Source organism: Scyliorhinus canicula, chromosome 18, assembly GCF_902713615.1.
Source record: "Scyliorhinus canicula chromosome 18, sScyCan1.1, whole genome shotgun sequence".
NCBI classification, from domain to species: Eukaryota; Metazoa; Chordata; class Chondrichthyes; order Carcharhiniformes; family Scyliorhinidae; genus Scyliorhinus; species Scyliorhinus canicula.
In genome coordinates this window covers 27,796,429-27,820,406 of record NC_052163.1, presented here as the reverse complement: position 1 = coordinate 27,820,406, position 23,978 = coordinate 27,796,429, and the positions used below count along the sequence as shown (strand labels likewise).

At 45.6% G+C, this 23,978-nt stretch overlaps 1 protein-coding gene across 7 annotated transcripts in view; it reads right to left on the bottom strand.

The window, feature by feature from the left end:
- sdk2b (sidekick cell adhesion molecule 2b) overlaps positions 1 to 23,978 on the bottom strand; it is a 1,143,109-nt gene that overhangs the window by 579,122 nt on the left and 540,009 nt on the right. For all 7 annotated transcript variants that reach the window (XR_005458034.1, XM_038777821.1, XM_038777823.1 and 4 more), the window contains one exon: positions 7,127 to 7,286. Coding sequence is in view for 6 of the 7 variants with exons in the window: in XM_038777821.1 (XP_038633749.1) it covers positions 7,127 to 7,286 (160 nt within the window). In the remaining variant the exon portion in view is untranslated. The remainder of the gene's footprint in view (positions 1 to 7,126; positions 7,287 to 23,978) is intronic.

The window sequence follows — 23,978 nt, the reverse complement described above, 5'->3', positions numbered from 1 at the left end:
ACCCCTCCACAATGTGGAGGTCACGCGGCCCACAGTGGTGCAAGTGGGGCCTGGGCGCCACGGCTGTTGAGAGGGAGCGGGAAGAACTCTCAAAAATTGTTAGACTTGCTGGGGTGGGGTGGGGGGTTGTGGCTTCCCTGGCTGGGTGTAGTAGCGCAGAACAACTTGGTGCCAAGTTCGTAGACTCAGGGTGTCCCCCTCAAGATGAAGGTGACCTGGCTCAGACCGCCATTGCCGCAGTATGTGGGGTTTAAATGCACTTCTTTGGTGCCACGTACAGGCTCGCGGCTGCTCCCACTGCTGACTGCTCACTGAGTCCTGTACATTTTCAGAGACCCTCTGGTGTTGTGAGTGCCCACCTCGGCCACCCCTCTGGAAACCCTCGTACCCCAGCGATATAAGCAAGAGGACACCTGCACCGTGGCCCTTGGGACCATCCCTGGATTTCTGCCCCTCTCAGGAGAATATCACCTCTCCTGGTGAGGCTGACAGCAGTGACTGTCTCTGCCACCATCTCCCAGGCACCGTGCGTGCAGGAGGACAGGATTGAGTCTGTGGCTCACCCTGGGGAAGAGGGTGTCTCTCCTCTACTCATTGGCATTGAGCAGTGGGTCCACCACGGACTCCCAAAATCGGGAGGGCAGGTCTTTCCTGGGCCATCTCTGTAGCGGCAACGAGTGTGTTGAGCGGAGTGCTTGAAAACAGCTCCATCTGTCAGGCTCTTGAGCATTAATTCCGGCACCAGCGGTTACACCGCCCAGTGGGCTGGGAATTGCTTCCAATTCACGCCAACAGATGCTGGCCCATTTCCATGTCCTGAATCGCGGAATGAATAGCACTCCTCAATGGAAACGTAAATCGCATGCTTTTCAATCCCGGCGGGAACATTTAGTCTCCCAAGTGGAGATTCAAGTCGTGATTTAAATCGACTGAGCGCTCTGGCTGTTAAAATGAAAACCTGCTTTTAAAAGTTTAAATAAAAGCTCTGCACCTGCTCCCCTCTATTGCTCGACACGCTGCACTCTGAAGTGAAGATTTGAAACCATTTCAGGCTATGTAGCTGGAAGCTTTTGTAATGACAGGCAGAAAACAGAAGCCTCGAACTGAAAGCCCAGATTGAAGAAATGTGTGCCAGAAGATAACCATCTCTCACGAAGACTCTTGTTTGTTTTACTTTGGTCTTTGCACTTATTATTTTTACACCCCTCTTTTCCCCCTCTGTGTTTGTTTGTCTGTCTTGTGTTTGTGTGAATAGAGGTTGGGGATGAATTAAGGGGGAGGGATAGGAATTAGATGATAGTTAACCTGTTGTATTTGCTGCATATTTAATTCTAGTCATTTTAATTAGTCAAATTTATTGTATTTAAATTTACAGATCTGGAGACATTGGGCAGCCAAAAAAAAATACTTTGGATTTTTTTCTCAGAATTCTTTGTTAATTTCAATTGTGCTGCAACTCCGGGTGAAGTGGGGCTGTAATTGACCGCACACTAGCCTAGGGGGTCGGAACACAGTTAGACACGTTAGAATAAAATGAAACACTAACTTATGCCCTACCCCTTCATGATAAATATTCCAACCAAGCAACCCCAATACATTTCAAATGCCACTTATGGTCAAGTTAACAAAACAGGTTTACTCTGCGTACATCTTTGGAAAAGAGACCCTTTCAAGACCAAATCCTGTACACTTCTGTCTTGTCAGACCCTTCTGCTGAACCTAACAGCATTTGGCAAAACTGCAAACTACAGATCTGGCTCCTCCCATTATTTACATCACCTCTATCCCATTAATATGTCCCATTATCTAATAATCTAGGACTAAACGCCCAATTCCAAAAGATAATTTTCAAAAGAAATACTTCAACCTCCTGTATTGGATTACAGGATATGTAAACATCACCGGCTAGCTAAATTTCCAATATCACAATTCTAAAAAGTCTGAAAACGATCATGAATGAAAACCAACCTGATGAAAGTAAGACTCTGAGAGAAATACAACTCAAATTCAAGGCTTTGAGAAAGGATAAGCCTCTGGTATAGACAGGGGAGCATTTCAAGACATTGGGCCCGATCTTCCCAAAAGGGAACGAAGTCTCCGAGCGAGCGCATTCAGCCGATGGGCCGAGAAACACATGGCTATTCAACTCTACTCGTGTTGAATAAGAGGCCTGAACGGGAAATGGGCGGATAAGGCCGCATATAGCCCCATTTTTTAACGGGGAGCTCTGCTCACCGAAAGTCCCGGGGGCTTGTTTAGCATAGTGGGCTAAACAGCTGGTTTGTGATGCAGAACAATGCGAGCAGCGTGGGTTCAATTCCCGTACCGGCCTCCCCGAACAGGCGCCAGAATGTGGCGACTAGGGGCTTTTCACAGTAACTTCATTGAAGTCTACTTGTGACAATAAGCGATTGTTATTATTATGTAGCGAGAAATCAGGACGCCATTTTTAAATGACATCCCTGTGTGTGTGTGTGTGTGTGTGTGTGTGTGTGTGTGTGTGTGTGTGTGTGTGTGTGTGTGTGTGTCCCCCTCCCCCTCTGTCTCCCAATAATCCCTGCACAAGAAATGGGAGGAGGAGACAAAAGATAAGTTTCCAATGGAACATTTTATTGCTTCCGCTTTCCGCAGCCGAGGTCTGGAATCATCGCGACCACCCCGGCTCCCAAAATGCTCCCACCGCCACCGCCACCCCCACCCGGGCGCTACACCCTCCAACATCCACGGTGGGCAACTCCGGCCAAATCACACCCCCGCGATAAATGTCAGGTTGGCACCTTGGCAGTGCCAACCTGGCACCATGGCTGTGCCCCTGCCAGGGTGTCAGGATGGTACTGCCAAGGTGCCAGGATGGTATTGACAGGGTACCCAGGTGCAACAGCAATGCCAGGGCATCACACTGCCCAAAAGGCATGCAACTGAAGGCCTCTGATCCTCTTGGAGACCCCCACAAGTGCCATCCCGTCTGGTCCTATTTGTGGGGACCAGTACCAAATGGCGCTCGCCCAAGGTCTTGGAGTCTAAGGGGTTGAATCCCAAAGCCTCAGGTACCTTGGAAATCTGCACATTATGCAGATCTATTATGCAGATTTTCTAAAAAGTGAATCTCGCGAGGCGTTGAGAGCCAGGTGGATCCCAGGATGCTTTCCCGGCGCAGCATGGCCGGAAGTTTGCATCCCTTATTTCATCCCTATCTCCACTCCAAACTACAATCTCCCACCAATCAGCTCCTGCTTGCTTCTGTAAATATGACGAGATGGCACCTCAGCCACCTACATCCTGTGGTAGTAGAAACTCCTGGACTCAAAAAAGATAATGCCTAATGTATGAATACCTACCTGTCAATTTTTGCAATAGCAGCTAACAATGATCTTTAAATCTATAATGGAAGGGGCTGGTTATAGATAACTCAACACCATAAATTGTCTCAAGATTAACTTCAAGCCTTACATCTGATCTTCTTTGGTGTTGCAATGGATTAGCCTATGGTCTTCAGAATGGACATTTAGCTGCTCAGATGGAGCTGTGTTCATTCAGCCTAAACCTTCAAGACCAATACTCATGTTCTTGATGTGTGAATGTGATTAACCTTTAAGTCAATTAAAGGCTAATTGCTAAGGGAGGTTTCTATAGCACCACAATCCCCACCACTTAAAACATCCACATTTAAAACAAACTTGTTTTTTTCATACAAAAGCATTGAGATCGCATTTTTATCCATTTGCATTAACATTGATTTCAAAGTTGCTACTGATAATATTTTAAGTACTCCACTTATTTCAGACAGAAACGGTTTTGCTTCATTCATTAGTTTGCAGCACATTAAGGTGCATCAAATATAATAGAAGAGTCTCATTGAGGCAGACTTAATTTTATAATTTAAGGCGGAGAATTCTTTTCACAAAATCTGCATGGTTGTGCAGATTTCTCCCCATTAAAGATTAAAAGAAAAAACTCTAACTTTCCAGTTAATTTATACTTCTAGTCCATCAACTGTAAAATAAAAAGTCCAGGTCTGAAATCTACCCAATAAATTTGTACAGGTTGCAATGTCAATTTTAACTGTGCTCTCTCAGTCTTTTAAATTGTGATTGAGATGAGTTTCAATTTTACTTTTTTAAAATTTCATTAGATAATAATGCTTTGAAGCGTTGTACAAGTTGCATCCTGAGCTTTCTGCCTCATTCACATGTTTTACACACCTGGTCATTGATACTGGAAAGGTATTTTCTGCAAGAACCTTTCCAATTTCTGTCCCTCCATCCTTCATTAGCTTTGTTTCACAAGTCTCTAGTTTTCCATATCTGTTACGATGCATTCTTCTTGCACAGTTGATATGTCCACATATTTCATATTTTCTGTATCCTCAAGCTGGATCATGCCTGATTTTTAATCTCACGGACTACTCCTCCCCCCACCACTTGTGGATTCCTACCTTAAGGAAAGCTAAAATGGTTCCCACACCCGTCCGAAAAGAAACTGAAGTCATGATGCCAATATTTCTACAGACCTCTTTGGAGATATTTATCCAACTGCCTTTTAAAGGTGAGATAATGTGGAGATGCCGACGTTGGACTGGGGTGAGCACAGTAAGAAGTCTGACAACACCAGGTTAAAGTCCAACAGGTTTGTTTCAAACACGAGCTTTCGGAGCGCTGCTCCTTCCTCAGGTGAACTGTCCTGGCTTGAGACAATTCAAACCTCTTTAACCTGGGGTTACCCCTATCTCTGGATCTGTAATGAACTGATTACCCGCAAATGCTCGCATTCCAAGCATTGTCTGGCATCTCTGACTTTGTCTATATAAATGTTTCTGGTACATACCTCTCTATTCACCTGAGGAAGGAGCAGTGCTCCGAAAGCTTGTGTTTGAAACAAACCTGTTGGACTTTAACCTGGTGTTGTAAGACTTCTTACCCCCTTTTAAAGGTGTTAGTTGGCCTTGCATGAACTACTTTCTCTGACAGACTATTCCATCTGTTCGCTATCCTGTATTAATTGGGTATGGTGTCAGTGATAGTTGTAACAATATATATATTGTAAGAAATACAGAGTTGACAATTTGATGTTAATACTTCTCACCACCAGATGGAGATAAGGAGCAGTCATATAAATATCATGTGACTTCTGGGATTCTGGGAGGAGGTGTTTCAGCATGAGATAGATTAGTTGCATAGTGCAGAGTTCTGTAGTTAGAGATATAGTATAGTTTAATTTAATAACTTATACCTTGTGACTTGTTTGAATCTTATTTAAGTAATGTAAATAAATCAGCTTTGTTCATTCACCCAGCTTGATGCTCTTTGTTATACACTACGTTCTCAAGACATCCTGATAGACACAACAGAGAATATCAGAATAGTTACGCCTCCATGACTCCTAATCAGTTATGTTTTCTCTATCAGTAGGGAGAAGAAACCTTTTCTATTGTAGTTGGAATTATCCCATGTACTGAAGCCCAAATTTAACCTGTACCCATTTCAGAATAACCGATGCACTCCACTGAAGTGGGATAAAGAAGACTTTTTACAAGCACCATCAACATTTCTTTTACCAACTGCCCATTGCTCCCCATGACTTCTATAGAGTCTTTGCGAAAATGTAATTGAACATTTCTGGGCAATGCAACTGAAACACCAATGTAACCAGAAACATTCTGGATATCAGTGCTCCAGGACAGGCAAAAACACCATCAAATCTTTCAATAACAGTCTGGTGGAGATTTCTTTGGAAAATGTTACTTCAAACAATAACTCAAGCAATTCTTGTTGATGCCCGCAGACTGGCTAAGCAAAGATGTGATGACATGCTGGAAATGTGCCTGTAATTCGGTATTGTTTGAATTCATCAGTGATTGGTAACAATAACAACTTGTAGCAACGTTATTTTTAAAACTTTTTTCTATCTAGTTCATGCACAATAACTCCTCCCTTGTAGTTAATTAGCTTCTTTCATCATATAATAATAGAACTCTGAATATGGCAATCAATTTTCCTGAAAAAGTTGAAGAACTGGGAAGCTGAAAAATATCGAAATTGCCGCACAAATTTTACAATCATAGAATAGTTGCAGCACAGAATGAGGCCATTCAATCCCTAGTGTCTGGTCAGGCTTTCTGTAAGAGCAATTGAACTCATCCCACCCCCTTCCTCCCTTTCCCTGTGTTCCAGGCAATGCATACTCTTCAGGCCCTGATTGCACCTGCTTCCACTATATCCTCAGGTAGTGTGTACAGATCCTGGCTGCATAATCACTTGCTGCATAAAAAGATTTTCCTCATAATGCCATTGGCTCTTTTGGCAGCGCTGATTGATGGACTTATTTCTCAAACAGGAAATACAAGGTGAAATGTGTTCCATGGGATTATGTATCAGGATTACTGTTATTTGCAATCCTCAATAATGATCTAAACTTTTAAATTGAGAAAAGATTGTCTGCTGATGATACTAAAATCTGTGGGAGGACAGGCAAAATCTGAGGGTTCACAATAGAGGCAGACAGGCAAAAGATACAGCTCAGTATAGAACAATGTCAAGTCATACATTTTTGACCCATTATATATTTGGGCCTTGCCTTGGGCATTCTTCAGAGTACGACAATGCTGGGCACTCCCATAAGCAGTCCAAGCATTTTGCATCAATCAATGTGATCCCTTATGACCATATGTCTAACTATATAATGGCAATGCCCAGAATGTAGCAATGGTGTCTTACGTCCAGAACAGGCTATGCATGACTTTTGCATTTTAGCGACATGTGGACCTCGCTATCCTTTCCAGAAGCAAGTTGAGAAAACATTTGGAAATTCAATTAAAGATACACGTCATTAAGCTAATTTATTTACAGCAAACAAACAGATTGAGTCTGTTCGTAAGTGTTGCGTAATTTGTTCAACCAGCCTTTCAGTAATGTTAAAAAAACTCCCAATTAACTGCTTTTCTAATATATCTATCACAGCATGCCAAAAACTGTATACAGTACTCCAATTAACTCCGAAAAAAGGCCTTGTACAAGTCCAACATTACCACCTTGCTTTAATATTCTGTACCTCAAGATACAAAGCCAAGGACTTTTAGTATAATCTGAACATGGGACACAAAGCTAAAATTTCGAGTGTGATTTCTGACCTGTACTCTAGCGAGAAATGTGTCAGCTCCGTATTGTTGTACAACCATTTGAACTCCAAAGGCCAGCTCCCTTCCGCCATACATGTCAGGACCAGGCGGTTTCCCTCCAAATGAATCTGTGAGCGAATCGGCTCGGTTTTAAAATAAGGCGGTACGTCATCTGAAATAAATTTGAAAAATGTTTCAGAATAATGCATTTGGCACGCTGGGTTTAACTGCAAAACATACATACAATCATACTTGCCATATCTAGTATTCCAGCAAGCCTCAAAAGCAATGGACCGGATCTGTTAATAGATTCATAGAGGTCTACAGCACAGAAAAGGCCCTTTGGCCTATCAGGTCTGCACCGGTCAAAAAGAACCTCCGGCACACATTAGTTGTGAAGCTTATCTTCGGTTCTTCTGAAATTCTCTTCCACAGCAATTAGCACAAAGAGAATTGTTGGGCTCAATATCAAAGTAAGGCTCTCAGGCTCATACTTAGTTACCACTTTATAGCTGAACCTATTCAACAGACTTCCTTTTCATTATTTAGGAGAAGTTTCCTTCAATATGTCACATGGATAGCACATTCAGAGAGGTGCTCACACCACAACTTAAGGGCAGAGAGATTGGGTGACCACCAGGCAGTCCAAGAGAACCAGGCAAGTCGTGCAGGAGTCCCCTGGCGTCTCGCTCAGAAATTGGTTTTCCGGTTTGGAAGCTGGTGAGAGCACTGGTTCCTCAGAGGAGAGCGGTCAGAGCCAGGATCGTGGCACCACGAGCAGCTCAGCTGTACAGGAGAGAAGGAAGAAGGGAAGGCCAATAGCAATAGGGGATTCATTGGTTGGGGGAGTGGACAGGTGTTTCTGTGGCCATAGATGTGACTCCAGGAAGGTATGTTTCCTCCCTGGTGCCAAGGTCCAGGATGGTCAAGAGCTGCTGCAGTATATTCTTCTGGGGGAGGGTGAACAACCAGAGGATGTGGTCCACGTTGGTACCAATGACTAAGTTAAGAAGGGGATCGGGTCCTGCAATCAGAATTTAGGGTGCTAGGTAGACATTTAAAAAAAAAAAATTTAGAGTACCCAAGAATTTTGTTTCCAATTAAGGGGCAATTTCACGTGTCCAGTTCCCCTACCCTACACATTTTTGGGTTGTGGATGTTAAACCCACACAGACATGGGAGAATGTGCAAACTCCACACAGAAAGTACCCGGGGCCGGGATTGAACCGGGGCCCTCAGCGCCGTAGGCAGCAGTGCTAACCACTGAGGCGCCGTGCCACTCCGGTACTATACAGAAAATGAGCAAGCCGGACCTCAAATGTAGTAATCTCTGGATTACTCCTAGTGGCACATGCAAGTAAGCACAGAAATAGGAGGATAAGGCAGATGAATCTGTGACTGAAAAGATGGCGTACGGAGGGTTTTAGATTACTGGGACACTAGGACTGGCTCTGGGAGAGATGGCACCTGTACAAGCCAGACATATTGCACCTGAACAAAGATGGGACTGAATTCCTCGTGGGGCATTTTGCTGGTGTTATCAGGAGGGCTTTAAACTAACTCGGCAGGGGTGGGGGAACCAAGAGGATATATGTACGTTGCAGAGGGATCTGGGGGTCCTTGTTCATGAGTCACAGAAAACTAACATGCAGGTACAGCAGGTAATAAAGGAAGTGAATGGAATGTTGGCATTTATAGCTAAAGGAATAGAATATTAAGGTAAGGAAGTGTTGTTGAAACTATACAAGGCATTGGTGAGACCACACCTGGGGTATTGTGCACAGTTTTGCATTTGAGGAAAGATGCAGTGGCATTGGAGGCAGTTCAGAGGAGGTTCTCTAGGTTGATTCCAGAGATGAGGGTTTGTCGTATGAAGAGAGATTGAACAGTTTAGGCCTATACTTTCTAAAGTTTAGAAGAATGAGGGGAGATTAAATGGAGGTATACAAGATACAAAAAGGGACGGAGAAAGTAGACATGGAGCGGATGCTTCCTCTTGTGGGGCATTCTGGAATGAGAGGTCATAGTGTAAGGATAAGAGGTAGCAAATTTAAAACGGAGTTGAGGAGAAACTACTTCTCCAAAGGGTTGTGAATCTGTGGAATTCTCTACCCGAGTGCAGTAGATGCTGGGACAGTGAATAAATTTAAGGAGGAGTTTGACAGATTTTTAATTGGTAATGAGTTGAAGGATTATGGAGAACAAGCGGAACGGTGGGGTTAAGATCAGATGAGATCAGCCATGATAGATTGGCGGAGCAGACTTGATGGACCAAATGGCCGAATTCTGTTCCTATATCGTATGAACTTATTAGAGAGGAATATCAAAATGCACAAAATACTGGGAGGGACAGAAAGCACTCGTATAAAGGATATTAAGTTAATAGGTGAAGTTGGACTAAGGGAGAAAGTAATGACATCTAAATCAGGAATACTGTTCAAGATTGGGGAGCTACAAGTGCAGATTGCATTGAGGAGATATGATGTTGTGACGATAACAGAAACCTGGCTAAAGGAAGGCTGGACTGGGTGTTGAATATTCCTGAGTACAAGGTGTTCAGAAAAGATCGGAAAGGAGAAGGAGTGGTGGAATTGGTTAAGGAGAGCATTGCAGTGCTGGAGAAAGAGGCTGTCCAAAGAGTTCATGGACAACATCGATTTGGCTAGAATTAAGAAACTAAAAGTGTGCAATTACATTGCTCAGTGTAGTCTGGAGAGCACCAGCCAGTGAGAAGGATGTAGAAGAACAAATCTGCAAGGAAATTGTAGAGCGGTGCAAACAAGTCTGGAGCTCCCTGGATGGAAAAGGAGGTGGAAATTAAGATAAGGAAGAAAAAGTGTGCGTATGACAAGGGTAAAGTAAAAAATACAGTTGAGATCAAAGAGGAATACAGAAGGTTCAGAGGGGAGGTGCAGTACATGAGAGAAACAAGGAAGGATTATTAGAAAAGACTGACAGCCAACAAAAAGGGGAATCCCAAAGTCTTTTATAGGCGTATAAATAGTAAAAGGGTGGAAAAAGGAGCAATCGGGCTGATTAGCGTCCTAAAGGGGTATTTACACATGGAGGTTGAGGTATGAAATGAATACTTTGTACTTGCATTTACCAAGGAGGTAGATGCTACCCAGGACATGGTAGATGAGGAAACCCGTCCCTAGAAGGTTTCAAAATTGATAAGGAGGAAGTGTAGAAACACATTTGGTCCTAGTAGTAGACAAGGCACAGGGACCAGATGAGATGCATCCAAGGATATCAAAAGAAGTGAGAATGGAAATTGCAGGGGTGCTGGCCAGAATTTTCCAGTCTTCTCGAGACTCAAGGGGAAGTACCAGAGCTCTGGAATATTACAAATGTTATGCCTTTGTTCAAAAAAGTTAGGATAGCCCCATCAATTATAGGCCAGTCAGTCAGTGATGAGCAAACTTCTAGGAACAATTATTTCAAACAGAATTAGTAGTTACACAGTGGCTTGATTAGGAAGATCTAGCATAGATTTCTAAAAGGGGAATCATGTTTAATTAACGTGCTGGAGTTTTTTGAGGAGGTAACAGGAAGGATTGATGAGGGTAATGCTATTGATGTGGTCTCCATGCACTTTCAGAAGGCATTCGATACAATGCCACACAACAGACTTGTGAAAAAAGTTATAGCTCATGAAATAAAAGGGGCAGTAACAACTTGTATACAAAATTGGCTGAATAATAGGAAGCAAGAGTAATGGTCAATGGACATTTTTGAGGCTGGAGGAAGATTTGCATTGGTGTTGCCCAGGAGTTCATATTGGGACCCTTGCTTTACCTGTCTAGATCTTGGTGTGCAGGGGACAAGTTTGAGGTTTGCAGATGACACAAAACCTGGATGTATTGTAAACTGTGAAGAGGACAGAATGGAACTTCAAAAGGAGACAGACAAGTTGGTGGAGTGGGCAGATAGGTGGGGCACTGCACTATAGGCAGGATGTGAACGCACTGGAGAGAGTGCAGAAGAGGTTGACAAGAATGGTTCCAGGGACGAGAAAGCTCAGTTATGTCGGTAGATTGGAGAGGTTGGGACTGTTCTCCTTGGAGAGAAGAAGGCTAAGTGGAGATTTGATAAAGATGGTCAAAATGATCAAGGAGCTGAGCACAGTGGATAAGGAGGAACTGTTTCCATTTGTAAAAGGATCAAGAACGAGAGGGCATAGATTTAAAGTGATTGGCAAGTGAAGAAAATGAGAGGTGAGAAGAACTTTTTTCACACAATGAGTGGCTCAGGTCTGGAATGCACTGCCTGGAAGTGTGGTGGAAGCAGGTTCAGTCGAGGTATTCTAGAGGCCATGGAATGACTACTTGAATAGAAACAACGTGCATGAGTATGGGGAAAAGGCAGGGGAACGGCATTCAGTCATGATGCTTGTTTGGAGAGCCGGTGCAGACAGGATGGGCCAAATGGCCTCCTTCTGCACCAATCAATTCTCTGATAAGCAGTAACGGGAGTTTTGTAATTGGCAATATAAATCAAGTGCACAGCAAAAGTCTTGAAATTATGCAGAAGTATACTAATTTAGGAATTCTATTTTAACTGAGGTGTTAACCCATTTATTAATAATTTCAGCAACCCTACACCTCTAAGCACCTGACCACATTCAAAGGAAGCATCAGCCAAGAGAACTGACTGCACAGTGCAATGTTTATGTCTCCTCTCCGATCCATACTCTCAGTAAGGATTCCCTGCTGGGAATGTAGGATTGATAAATTTGCTTTTATTTTAGTAGGATTAATACCTCAACTAAAGGAGGAATTTCAACTAAGTATTTTGAACTATTTACCTTAGGATCCCACAGCGCAAGTTCAAAGTCAATGATTTTTACGCAGCGAACTAAGCTGATCAAACAGCCCACTTATCTGAAAAGACCTCTCAAGTATGCAATTTCCTCGAGGCAACGCTCCTGCTTTTGACTGATTCATTCTTTCCATAAGAGTTCACAACTCAGAACATTTCCTGTATTTCCAGAAAAACTTTGTGGAACCCAGGATTGTTTCTTAATTTTGTCATTGCTTTAAAATTCTAAATAAATGATACAGTAAATTCACAAAGAAAATGATTTTAAAAAACTGCACAAAGAGAAAAATAAACAAGGAGATCAAAGAATAGCTAGAATTGTCTGTCAAGTAGTCCCAGTTATATACTCTGGACAGGAATGGTACAGTGCTTCCTAGCCCCTTTCTGGACTTGACTTGTTTCTTAGAGGTCCTTGAAAGAACATACAACGTAGAACATACAGTGCAGAAGGAGGCCATTCAGCCCATCGAGTCTGTACCTCCACTTCCACCCTAACCCCATAACCCAAAACCCATCCTAACCTTTTTTGGGACACTAAGGGCAATTTAGCATGGCCAGTCCACCTAACCTGCACATCTTTGGACTGTGGGAGGAAACCAGAGCACCCGGAGGAAACCCACGTAGACACGGGGAGAACGTGCAGACTCCGCACAGGCAGTGACCCAGCAGGGAATCGAACCTGGCACCCTGGTGCTGTGAAGCCACAGTGCTAGCCACGTGTGCTGCCGTGCAGCCCAGGGAAGGGATGTGGTCATCTGTTACAATAACATGAGAATATAATGGAGATAACATTTTTCTTTTAAGGACCAATGTTCTTCATTTTCAATTTCCAAACAGTTTGTAACATGAAATCTACCATACCATGATCTCAACAAATTCTTTCCTACCTGGAACCAGATGCTTTCAAATTGATCATAAAAGGAAAAATTGCCAAAATTCTGTCTGTCCTTTTACATCACACATTACTTTACATTTACATGTGTCTTATTGTCATCATCTTTTATAAAAGAGTCGCTAACATTTTCTTAACATTAATGATTCATTTCCCATAATTATTTGGATCTTAATTGTGAGTGAGACATTATGATGAGAGATTCTTGGTTTCTCTGACCTCAATGGGTCAAATCTCGCCTTTGTACATTGAGTTTAAATTATCTTATCAATTAGTTTCATCTGCTGCTACAAGAAGATAACAACATGAGTAAACGTATACTTAATCAGCAACACAGTGACAATGCAATTATGTAAGCTATTGTTGATAGGTTGAAGCATGCAGCGTTTCTCAGTTATTTCCAGGAACCTATTAATCTTTGCAAATTGCTATTCTCTCTTTACGTTTCACTGGGTTTTGTCTGATGAGTACCTGCATCATGCAAACGAAGAAGATCCCAGGTTTAATTCCCCGTATGAGCTGAGCTTGTTGAACTCAGCTAGGGCTTTCGTAGGAATGCTACAAATCCCTTTAGACACCCTGATTTAGGGGAGCTAAAAGAGCTGTGGTTTCTGTTCCTAAAGTGCCATCCAGTTGTCACCTTCTAGAAGCATACATGTTACTTTACTTTTTTTTGTTCATTTATGGGATATGGGCATCGCTGTAAGGCTGATATATATTGCTGATCACTAACTACCCTTGAGAAGATGGTGATGTGCTGCATCTTCTTGAACTTCCACAGTCTGAGTTAAGTATGGAGTGCCAGGATTTTAACCTATCAATGCTGATGGAATGGCATTATATTTCCAAGTCAGGATGTGACTTGGAGGAAGTCTTGCAGTGGAGTTCCCATGCACTTGGTGCCCTTATGCTTGAGGGAGTTAGAGGTCATAAGGTGATGTTGAAGAAACCTTGACAAGTTGCTGCAGTACATCTTGTCAGTGGTATAGACGGCAACCATGTTGTGCTGGAGGGCAGTGAATGTTTAAGTTGATGGATGATGCCCAATCTTCAAGTTGCTTATTCTTTCACAGTGTTGAGTTTCTTGAGGGTTGTTGACCCCGCACTTATCCAGGGAAATGGAGAGTATTCTATTACACTCTCGGCTTGTGTTTTTCAGGTAATGGCAAGACTTTGGAAGTTAGGGGGTGAGTGACTTGCCACAGATACCCAGGGCGGAATCTTCCTAATAATGCACAGTATTAGTTTCGCAGCTGGCTTTTCTCGCCATATTGAAAAACATTCTGCATTTTAAAAGGGGAAGCGAGATTCACACCATCAGCTGGAGGGGCGGGGCCTAAAGAGCGCCCCGAACTCCGACTTAAATAAAAAGTCCCCCAGCCCCAGGAAATTGGGACCTCCCCAGCATCAGGATCCCCCCCACCTCACCACCACAACCCCAACACTGGGGCACACCTCCCCCCCCCCCCCCCCCCCCCCCACTACAGGCATTGAGGCTCTGCCATCGATCACACGGAAGGGGAAGCCCCCCATCCTCCCAATGCGGCCTCCCTAGAGGGCCCGTTGTTGCCAGTGTCTACCTAGCAGTCGGAGGATGCAGTGGCATAGTGGTATTGGCACTGGACTGGTGATCCATAGACCCAAGGTAATACTCTGGGGACCTGGGTTCAAATCCTGCCATGGCATATCGTGGAAATTGAGTCAAATAAATATCTGAAATTAAAAGTCTAATAATGGCCATGAAATCATTGTCGATTGTCATAAAAAGAATACAGCTAGTTCACTAATGCCCTTTAGGAAAGGAAATCTGCAGTTCTCACCTAGTCTGGCCTACAGATGACTCCAGATCCACAGCAATGTGGTTGACTCTCAAATGCCTTTGCAAGCCACTCAATTGTATCAAAATCGCTACAAAGTCTAAAAGAAGACCGGATGGACCCCCTGCAATGACATAGGCACTGGAAATGACAAGGAAAAAAACGCAGCCCTGTCGACACTGCGTGCTTGAGTCAAAATTTGGAGAGCTGTCTCACAAGCTAGTCAAGCAATGACCTGACATAGCCATCCTAATGGAATAATACCTTACAGATAACCTCCCAAACACCACTATCACCATCACCGTCTCGGCAGGACAGACCCAGCAGAGGTGGCGGTGGCACAGGGATATACGGTCGGGAGGGAGCTGGCCAGGGAGTCCTCAACATCGACTCTGGACTCACACCTTCAGGTCAAACATGGGCAAAGAAACCTGAGCTACTAACGTCAGCTGAAGAATCAGTATTTCTCCACTTTGAACACCAAAGCACTGAGGGTGATAAGGGCACTGAATGCACTCTTGGTAGGGGATTTCAACGTCCATCACCATGAGTGGCTTGGTAGCACCACTACTGACCTAGTAGGACATAAGGACATAACTGCTAGACTGGGTCTACGACCAGTGGTGATGGAACCAGCATGAGGGAAAAACAAACTAGAGCCTCATCCTCACCAACCTGCCTGCTACAGATGCATCTTTCCATGACCCTATCGGTCTGAGTAACCAATGCACAGTCCTTGTGGAGACAAAGTCCCATCTTCACATTGAGGATCCCGTCCATTGTGTTGTGTGGCACTACCATTGTGCTAAATCGAATAGATTCAGAACAAATCTAGCAACACAAGACTGGGCATCCATGAGGCACGGTGGGCCATCAGCAGCAGCAGATTTGTACTCAGCCACAATCTATAACCTCATAGCCTGGCATATACCCAATCTACATTACCATCAAGATAGGGGATCAACCCTGTTTAACGAAGAGTGCATGAGGACAAGCCAGGAGCAGCACCAGGCGTACAGAAATATGAGGGGCGGAATTCTCCGCTCCCACGATAAATCGGGAAGGCCGCCGTTAACTCGGCCGAGTTTCACGACGGCCTCAGAGGCCACTCCTCTCACCTTATTCACCCCCACCCGGGGGGCTAGGAGCGGCGCTCCGTAACTCTCGGCCGCCGGGCCTTGACACTTGCGTCAAGGCGGCGTGCCGAGATTGACGCGACGACGGCGCCTAAGTGACGTCAGCCGCGCATGCGCAGGTTGGCCGGCTCCAACCCGCGCATGCACGGCTGACGTCACGACGGCTGACGGCTCAAACCCGCGCATGCGCGGTTTCTGTCTTCCCCTCCGTTGCCCCGCAAGACGTGGTGGCTTGATCTTGCGGGGGGCGGAGGGGAAAGAGTGCGTCCCTTGGAGATGCCGGCCCGACAATCAGTGGGCACCGATCGCGGGCCAGTCCCCTCCCGAGCACGGCTGTGGTGCTCACTCCCCTCTCCGCCCCCCCACAAGCTTCAAACGGCACTTTGGCGCCCATGTTCACGACGGCAGCGACCAGGTGTCGTTGCCGCCGTCGTGAACCGGTCGGGAACGGCAGGCCGCTCGGCCCATCCGGGCCAGAGAATCGCCGGTCGCCGTGAAAAACGGCGAGCAGCGATTCTTCCGAGCGGGGTCTGGGAGAATCGCGGGGGGCGCCAGGGGGGCGTGTCGTGAGTCGCCCGGTACTCCCGCGATTCTCCCACCCGGCGTGGGGAGCAGAGAATTCCGCCCATGAGGTGTCAACGTGGTGAAGCTGCAACACAGGATTACTAAACAACATAAACAGCAAGTGACACAACTAAGCGACCCCACAAGCAACGGGTTAGACCGAAGGTCTGCAGTCCTGCCCCATCCAGACGTGAATAGTGGTGGACAATTAAACAACTCACTGGAGGAGGAGGCTCCACAATTATCCCCATCCTCAATGATGGAAGAGACAGCATATCTGTGCAAAGGACAAGGCTAAAGCAGTTGCAAAAACCGTCAGCCAGAAATGCTGAATGGATGATCCATCGCAGTCTCCTTTACAGATCCTTAGCATCACAGATGTCAGTCTTCAGCCAATTCGATTTACCTCCCGTGGTATCAAGAAATGGCTGAAGGCACTGGGTACTGCAAAGACTATAGGCCCTGAAAATATTCCAGCAATGGTTCTGAAGACTTGTGCTGCAGAATTTGTTGCACCCCTAGCCAAGCTGTACTGGTATAACTACAACACTGGTATCTACCCGGCAATGTGAAAAATTGCCCAGATATGTCCCGTACACAAGAAACAGGACAAATACAACCCAGCCAATTACCACCCTATCAGTCTACTCTCAAGCTTCAGTGAAGTGATGGAAAGGGTCATTAACAGTGCTATCAAGTGACACTTACTTAGCAATAACCTGCTCATGGGCGGTCGATTGGGTTCCACCAGAGTCCCTCAGCTCCTGACTTTATTACAGCCTTGGTTCAAAAATGGAGAAAAGAACTGAACTCCACAGGTGAGGTGAGAGTCACTGTCCTTGACATTGAGGCAGCGTTTGATTGAGTATGACATCAAGGAGCCCTAGCAATACTGGAGTTAATGGGAATCATGGGGAAATCTTTCTACTGGTTGGAGTCATACCTGGCACAAAGGAAGATGTTGTGGCTGTTGGAGGTCAGTCATTTCAGTCCTGGGACATCACTGCAGGAGTTCCTCAGGTAGTGTCATAGGTCCAACCCAGCTGCTTCATAAATGACCTTCCTTCCAACATAAGGTCAAATGTGGGGATATTCGCTGATGATTGTGCAGTGTTCAGCACCATTTGCAACTCCTCAGACACAGAAGCAGTCCATGTGCAAATGCAGCAAGACCTGGACAATATCTAGGCTTGGGCTGACAAATGGCAAATAATATTCACACCACACAAGTGCCAGGCAATGACCATCTCCAATAAAAGAGAATCAAACCATCGCCCCATGATATTCCATGGCATTACCATCACTGAACCCCGCCCACAATCAACATTCTGGGGATTACTATTGACCAGAACCTGAACTGGACGAGCCAGATAAATACTGTGGATCCAAGAGAAGGGTGAAGATTAGGAATCCTGCAGCAAATAACTCACCTCCTGACTCCCCAAAGCCTGTCCACTGTCTACAAAGCACAAGTCAGTGTGATGGAATACTTCCCACTTGCCTGGATGAGAGCAACTTCAACAACACTCAAGCAGCTCGACACCATCCAGGACAAAGTAGTTTGCTTGATTGGCACTTCTTTCACAAGCATTACCTCCCTCCACCACCAATGCAAAGTGGCAGCAGTGTGTACCATCTACATGATGCACTGCAGGAACTCACCAAGGCTCCTTAGGCAGTAACTTCCAAACCCATATTCGGACTGAAGATGTAATGAAGTTTGGAGCCACATATTGGTTTTCTCGCCAGCTGCAGCTAGCTCAGTGTGGCAGCTATGTCCTTCAAAACCTACCAGCTCAGTCACCGGTGTTGCCACTCTTGATGATAAACATTGAAGTCCAACAACCAAAGTGCATTGTGTCCTGTTCATCTCAGTTCTCTACGTTTTGTTTCCAAGAAGATGTACTGATTGATTAGCTGAGGGAAGGTGGAGGGTGGTAATCTGTATGCGTTTTCTTGCCCCATGTTTGACCTGATGACATGACACTTCATGAGGTCTGGTGACAATGTTGAATATTCCCAGGGCTACTTCCTCTTGACTATATACCACTGTGTCTCTGTCTCTGATGGGACAGGACTTACCCATCCTCGGTGATGGATGAATCTTGGATATTGGCTGTAAGAAACAATTCAGTGAATATGACTATGTTGGCCGTTGCTTGACCAGTCTGGCAGCAGCTCTCCAATTTTGGCATGTCCCCAAATGTCAGTGAGGAGGACGTTTCAGGATTGACTAGGATGTATCCTGACACTCAGCAACAGTGCTCCCAAAGTAATATAGTTTGATGACAATTATTGTGATAAATAATGACAACTTGAGTGAGGTGTCAGAGAGTGATTGATATCTGTGGAGCCATAAAATTCATGCCGTGAGTATATGAGAAAAGCAGAGAAAGTGGCACACAAAAAACTGTTTTCATGAAAACCTGGTGTTCAGTATATCTAAGAGCAGGTCAGAAAAACTCAAACATTAAGTACATTTCTCCGGCCACTGAAATTATTTGATCTGTTGAGTATTTCCAGCATTATCAGGTTTTTTTTCTCAGAGTTTCCAGCATCTCCAGTATTTTGCTTTTGTTCAATATATCTAACTTAAAATGAGAACTTCTACTCCTGCTTTTTGATACCATTCAGATAAATATGAAATATAACAGCAGTCAACGTATATTATACATAAGATACTCTAGCTTCACATCTTAAGCTAGAATATCTTAATAAAGGACGGGATTCTCAATCCCTGGGACCCCCGGAATACGTTCTCCGATGGGACGGAGAATTGGATATTGGGGCAAAATCGGGATCAGCAACCCAAATGCCTGATCGCGGGACAGAGTGTCCATGCCGTCGTGAACACCATCACGTTTTACGACAGCGCAAAACGAGCACGGTCACTAGTGATTATGATCCCCACAGGGGGCCAGCACGTCACTGGAGCGGTTCACGCCGCTCCAGCCTTCCTTCCTGGCAGCACTGGGGGCGCGCCAAGCTGCGCATGTGCGGTGGCTTTACGCAACGCTCCACCCCCGACGCAACATGGCGCGGGGGTTCTGGGGCCGGACGCACAACAAGGTAGGCTCGGGGGGGGGGGGGGGGGGGAGGAGGGAGAGGCCAGCCAGCCAATCGGTGGGCCCCGACCGCGGGCCAGACCCCATCGGAGGCCACGCCCGGGGACCGAGCCCCCTCACAGGCCGCCCCCTGACCTTTCGCGCAGAGTTCCCGCCGGCAGCGACCAGGTGTGGACGGAGCTGGCGAGACCCTGCTTTTTCCGCATGGCCGCTCGGCCCATCGAGGCCGGAGATTCGGCAGCCTGGCCTCGTATAGCGGGCCGCGACCGGCGCAAAATGCGCCAGAACAAATGGCACCGATTCTCTGCATCTCGGAGAATCGCGTGGCATGGCGTGGTTGCGGCGATTCTCCCCCCCCACGGCGCGGGGCTGGGAGAATCGCGCCATGTTCCGACCCCCCCCCCCCCCCCGCGGAGAATTAAATTCTTTGGCATGAAGTGACCAGGCAAAGAATGAAAAGTACATAGAAATCAAAGCAGCTAAATTCTGTTTCCTGTTAAAATAATCAAATTGGAGCAACATTCCACTGGCACAATAGAAAGCCAATCAATATTTAATTTCTATCAAAATACAAATTTCAAGTATTAGTGCAAGATGTTCAAGTTTTAAATGTAGTTATTCTATTAGTTGCGTATTCCTCCTTCTCCCCGAAAGATTGCTGCTTGTCTGGAAACATTGTCGACACGACATCAAATTCAGAAGACTGATGTTAACAGATTGAATGAAATTTCAAACATTTGTAAAAATGTCACATCACATACCAAAGTACCACTGCTCTTATTCTAAAGTAAATCAGTGCTCATTTCAAAATGGGTTTGGCAGAAATCAGTATATTGCACGACTGAAGGATATCATCAATGTAGTTTAAGTACAAGTGACAAAGCATTTCAAGAATTTATTAGTTGGCTGGTGAATGTGAAGTGCTCTGTGTTATTGGGCTAAATTCTACCGCCCCTTGATGCCAGGAACGCAAACTGCGGAGAATCGGGCGCCCGGCCAAAATCGAGGTTTGCGCCTGGCACTGAATCAAACGGCGTGCTCCAGTCCCTCGCAGGTGGCGATAATGGGGTTTGCAACGCGCACGGCGGCAGGCAAAACTGGCATTTATATTTAATCACGTCATTAGCAGGTTGGACCCGGTATGCTCTGGGCCTCTACGATTCTCCGCCTCTTGCAGGCGGACGTCATTCGGATGCGGTTTGCTACAGGTATTTACAAGCGTGGGCTGGGCACCATGGCTGCTGAGGGAGAGAGAGAGAGAGAAGACAAGCATATTTTGAAAAACTGTTAAAAATTGCAACGCTTGCTGGAAGTGTGGCTGGCAGGACCGGGGGGGGGGGGGGGGGGGGGGGGAGAGTAGCAAGGAGTGACTTGGCGACAGCTCTTTGGATTCGGGGTGTCCCCCTGGGATTGGGATGGTCCGTCCTACAAGACAGCCTAACACTTCTGGCCCCATTGCCTGCTGCCTCTGAGGGTGACCCCAGGTGGAACATTCCATTGTCCTGGAGGCCCTGCCCCATGAAATCCTCCAGCACCCATACCGCTAACCTTTACCCCCCGCCCACCCCTGCCACACCCTCTTCGCCCAGTCCATCCCTCATATCCTTCAGACAGAGTATTGAGGCAGTTGGCAGTTTTGATGCAAAGGTTTATAATTGTGACTATTTACTGCATTGTGCACTGACCCCTACCTCTCACCTATGTGCTGCGGCCTGCTGCATATCTCACTCTCTAACCGGAGGTGCCGTTGGGAGCCGTCCTCTGGATGGGCCCGGCCGACGTTCGGGTGTCAAAGGTGATGAAGTGTCACCCTGGTCAGCCCGCTGCCCATCAGATGTGCCAGTGTCAGGCGGGAGGGATTTACAAGCGCTGAGGTGTTCCAGCAACTCCCCTGCGGGAGTCAAATACACGGGCCCCATCACCTCCTCCTCGCTCGGGGTGCTTGATGGCCCCTGAGCTACTCCATGAGATGGAGTTGACGTCGAAGTGAGCTTTGGAGGCTCCACAGTCACCTGCCGCTGCCTGTCCTGGAGGCCTGCTCTCATCTCAACCAGGGTCATGGTGCCCTCAGCCATGGTGCACCGAGACTGGGTCATGTTCCATAGCAAGTGAGACATGTCCCTCTGGCACTGTGCCATGTCCCTCTGGGACTGGCACAGGTCAGTCAGCGCCTGGTCAATTCTTGCAATGTCCTCAGCCATGACCCTTTGTGACTGGGCCAAGCTCTGGAGCGCTGCAGCAATGTCCATGTGGGCCTGGCACCTGGCCGCCTGTGACAGGGCTCCCCTGTTCTGAGCCTCAGCCATTGACCCCATAGTGTGCCTTGGATGTCTTGACCAGTGGCTGTGACAGTTTCACCGAAGGCTTCCACTGCGGTCGCCACCTGTAAAGTTGGCCCCGTTTCTGGCACTTGGAGGTGGTTGGACTTGTCGTATTGCACCTGCAGACACTAGAAGGTTGCTGACACCCCCTCCTGTAAACCCTGGCTTTGTGTCTGCATCGACCAGTGATGGGATTTGTCATGAGCCGAGGTTGGTGGCAGGGCGGGCTCAATCAGGGATCCTGCCATTTTCTTTCCCAAGTGTTCAAAAACACGACGGAAAAATCGGGCGAGGCAACTGACAGCCTGCCCTCTGCTTTTCCCGCCCGAGACAACACTGAGAAAAAAAATCCAAAAATTCTGCCGGATAAATTCACTCTGATGTTAATACCAATCTTTGACCAAGCTTTTGATCACCACCTCTGATACCAATCAATCCAGTCGAAACGGTAGTTAACAAGAACTGTGGTTTTAATCAGCTAGAATGTGCCCACCAGTAGCTCCTCCCACACTGAGAGGCCGTCCCGGATGGATGGGTAATATACCTTCTCAGAGGGGCGGAGCCACGGCGGAGCCAACAACAACATCAACACAACAACAGTGAGTAAATACAATAATATATACAACAGCCATACGTGGCTCACCACAACCTCTCATTTCCCCTGTGAACATTATCTCCAGTTTCCATGGCATCTATGAAGCCCTTAGGATATTTTTCTGCGCAACGAAAATGCAAGATGGTACTGTTTTAAATGACCTGTTTAATACTTAATGTGATGAACATCAGCAGTGAGATTGGTTGAATCCAAATCCAAATGCAATCCTCCCAGTTATTTTTCAAACACTGAGGATACGTTCACAAAACTAAATGTTGCAACTTTCTTGAACCTCTTGTCCCAGAAGCTTTAAGCTGTTCAGTGGTACCTGTCATAGCTTTAAAAAGATGAACAGCTGTGGGCAAACAACCATTTTACTGCCCACTTGAGGGCTATTATTATACTTCCAAAGTCATATGTAACACCGTCTATAGAGCCTGCAGATAAAAAACAGCCAAACATCTCCCCTCACCCCACTGTCCAGGGTGGCCCTCCTGGAATAAAGTTATTATTGTAATTCAGATACAAAATGCAGTATTGAAACATTTGCTGGAATCCCTTAGCTCCTCAGAGACACATTTGGAAGATTTGCTCACAGTTATGGATTCATATTTTATCAATCTTAATGGCCTCTGAGGAAGCCTGCAGCTGAACACCATCAAAGTTGTAAAATAAAATGCTTGAAGTGTATGAAAATACTTTGGGCCTACTTCTGCAATCTTTCTTCTTCTGTAGTATGTGGGAATGAATTTTCTTGTCACAGTGCTTTTAGAACTGCATGCTTTTTCTACTTCAATCCTTCTGTAACTTAGATAAGCGTGTACCTATTACAGTTTCCAGCAAGCAATTTGTTAGAGTTAATGGAAATTTAAAGTTAAAGGAGCTGTACACATTAACTGGAATTTTCACGACTGTTGTAATTCTACCAGCAATGATTTTCAAAATGAAATTATTTTATGAACATTAAAAGAGCAAAAATTAATTATAAACAATGTTATACATTTGCTATCTGCCGCTAAGTGCTGGTGAGCAGATTAGGCAGCCATTTTAGACTCAATGGTCAAAAGAAATTTCAGCCTATTTCTATTGTGGTGTGTATGATAAGATTGCTGTCAGGATTGTCACTGTATCTGACCTAGTATCAGAGTGGGAGTGTGGAGAATGGAACTAACTGGGTTGGACAGATATCATCATTTATTTTTGAAGCGCTCTCTGGAGTGATAAAAACCCCCCCAAAAAAGTATAAAAATTACCAGTTTGCATTGCTTGTGTGTATTTTTTCCACAACTATTTTGTGACTCATTCTGGGAATGCAGGCCTTTAAAGCACTTTAACGATCCAACCTAAAGGAGTGCCAATATAAAAATGTAGGCCTCTGGAACAGACCCTGAGCTGAACACACAGGAGGGTTACCAGCATGACTCCAGGGATGATGGAGTTCAATTACAGAGATGGTGAAACTGGGATCTTTTTCTTAGAGCAGAGAAAGTTAAGGAAACAGCTAGAGGTATTCAAAATCATGAGGGGATTTGATGCAGCAAGGGGGAAGAAACTATTTCCTTCGGCAGGTGGATCAGATTTGAAACCAATTGGCAAAAGAACTAAAGGAGAAATGAGGAGAAATGTCTTCATACAGGAGGTTGATATGATCTG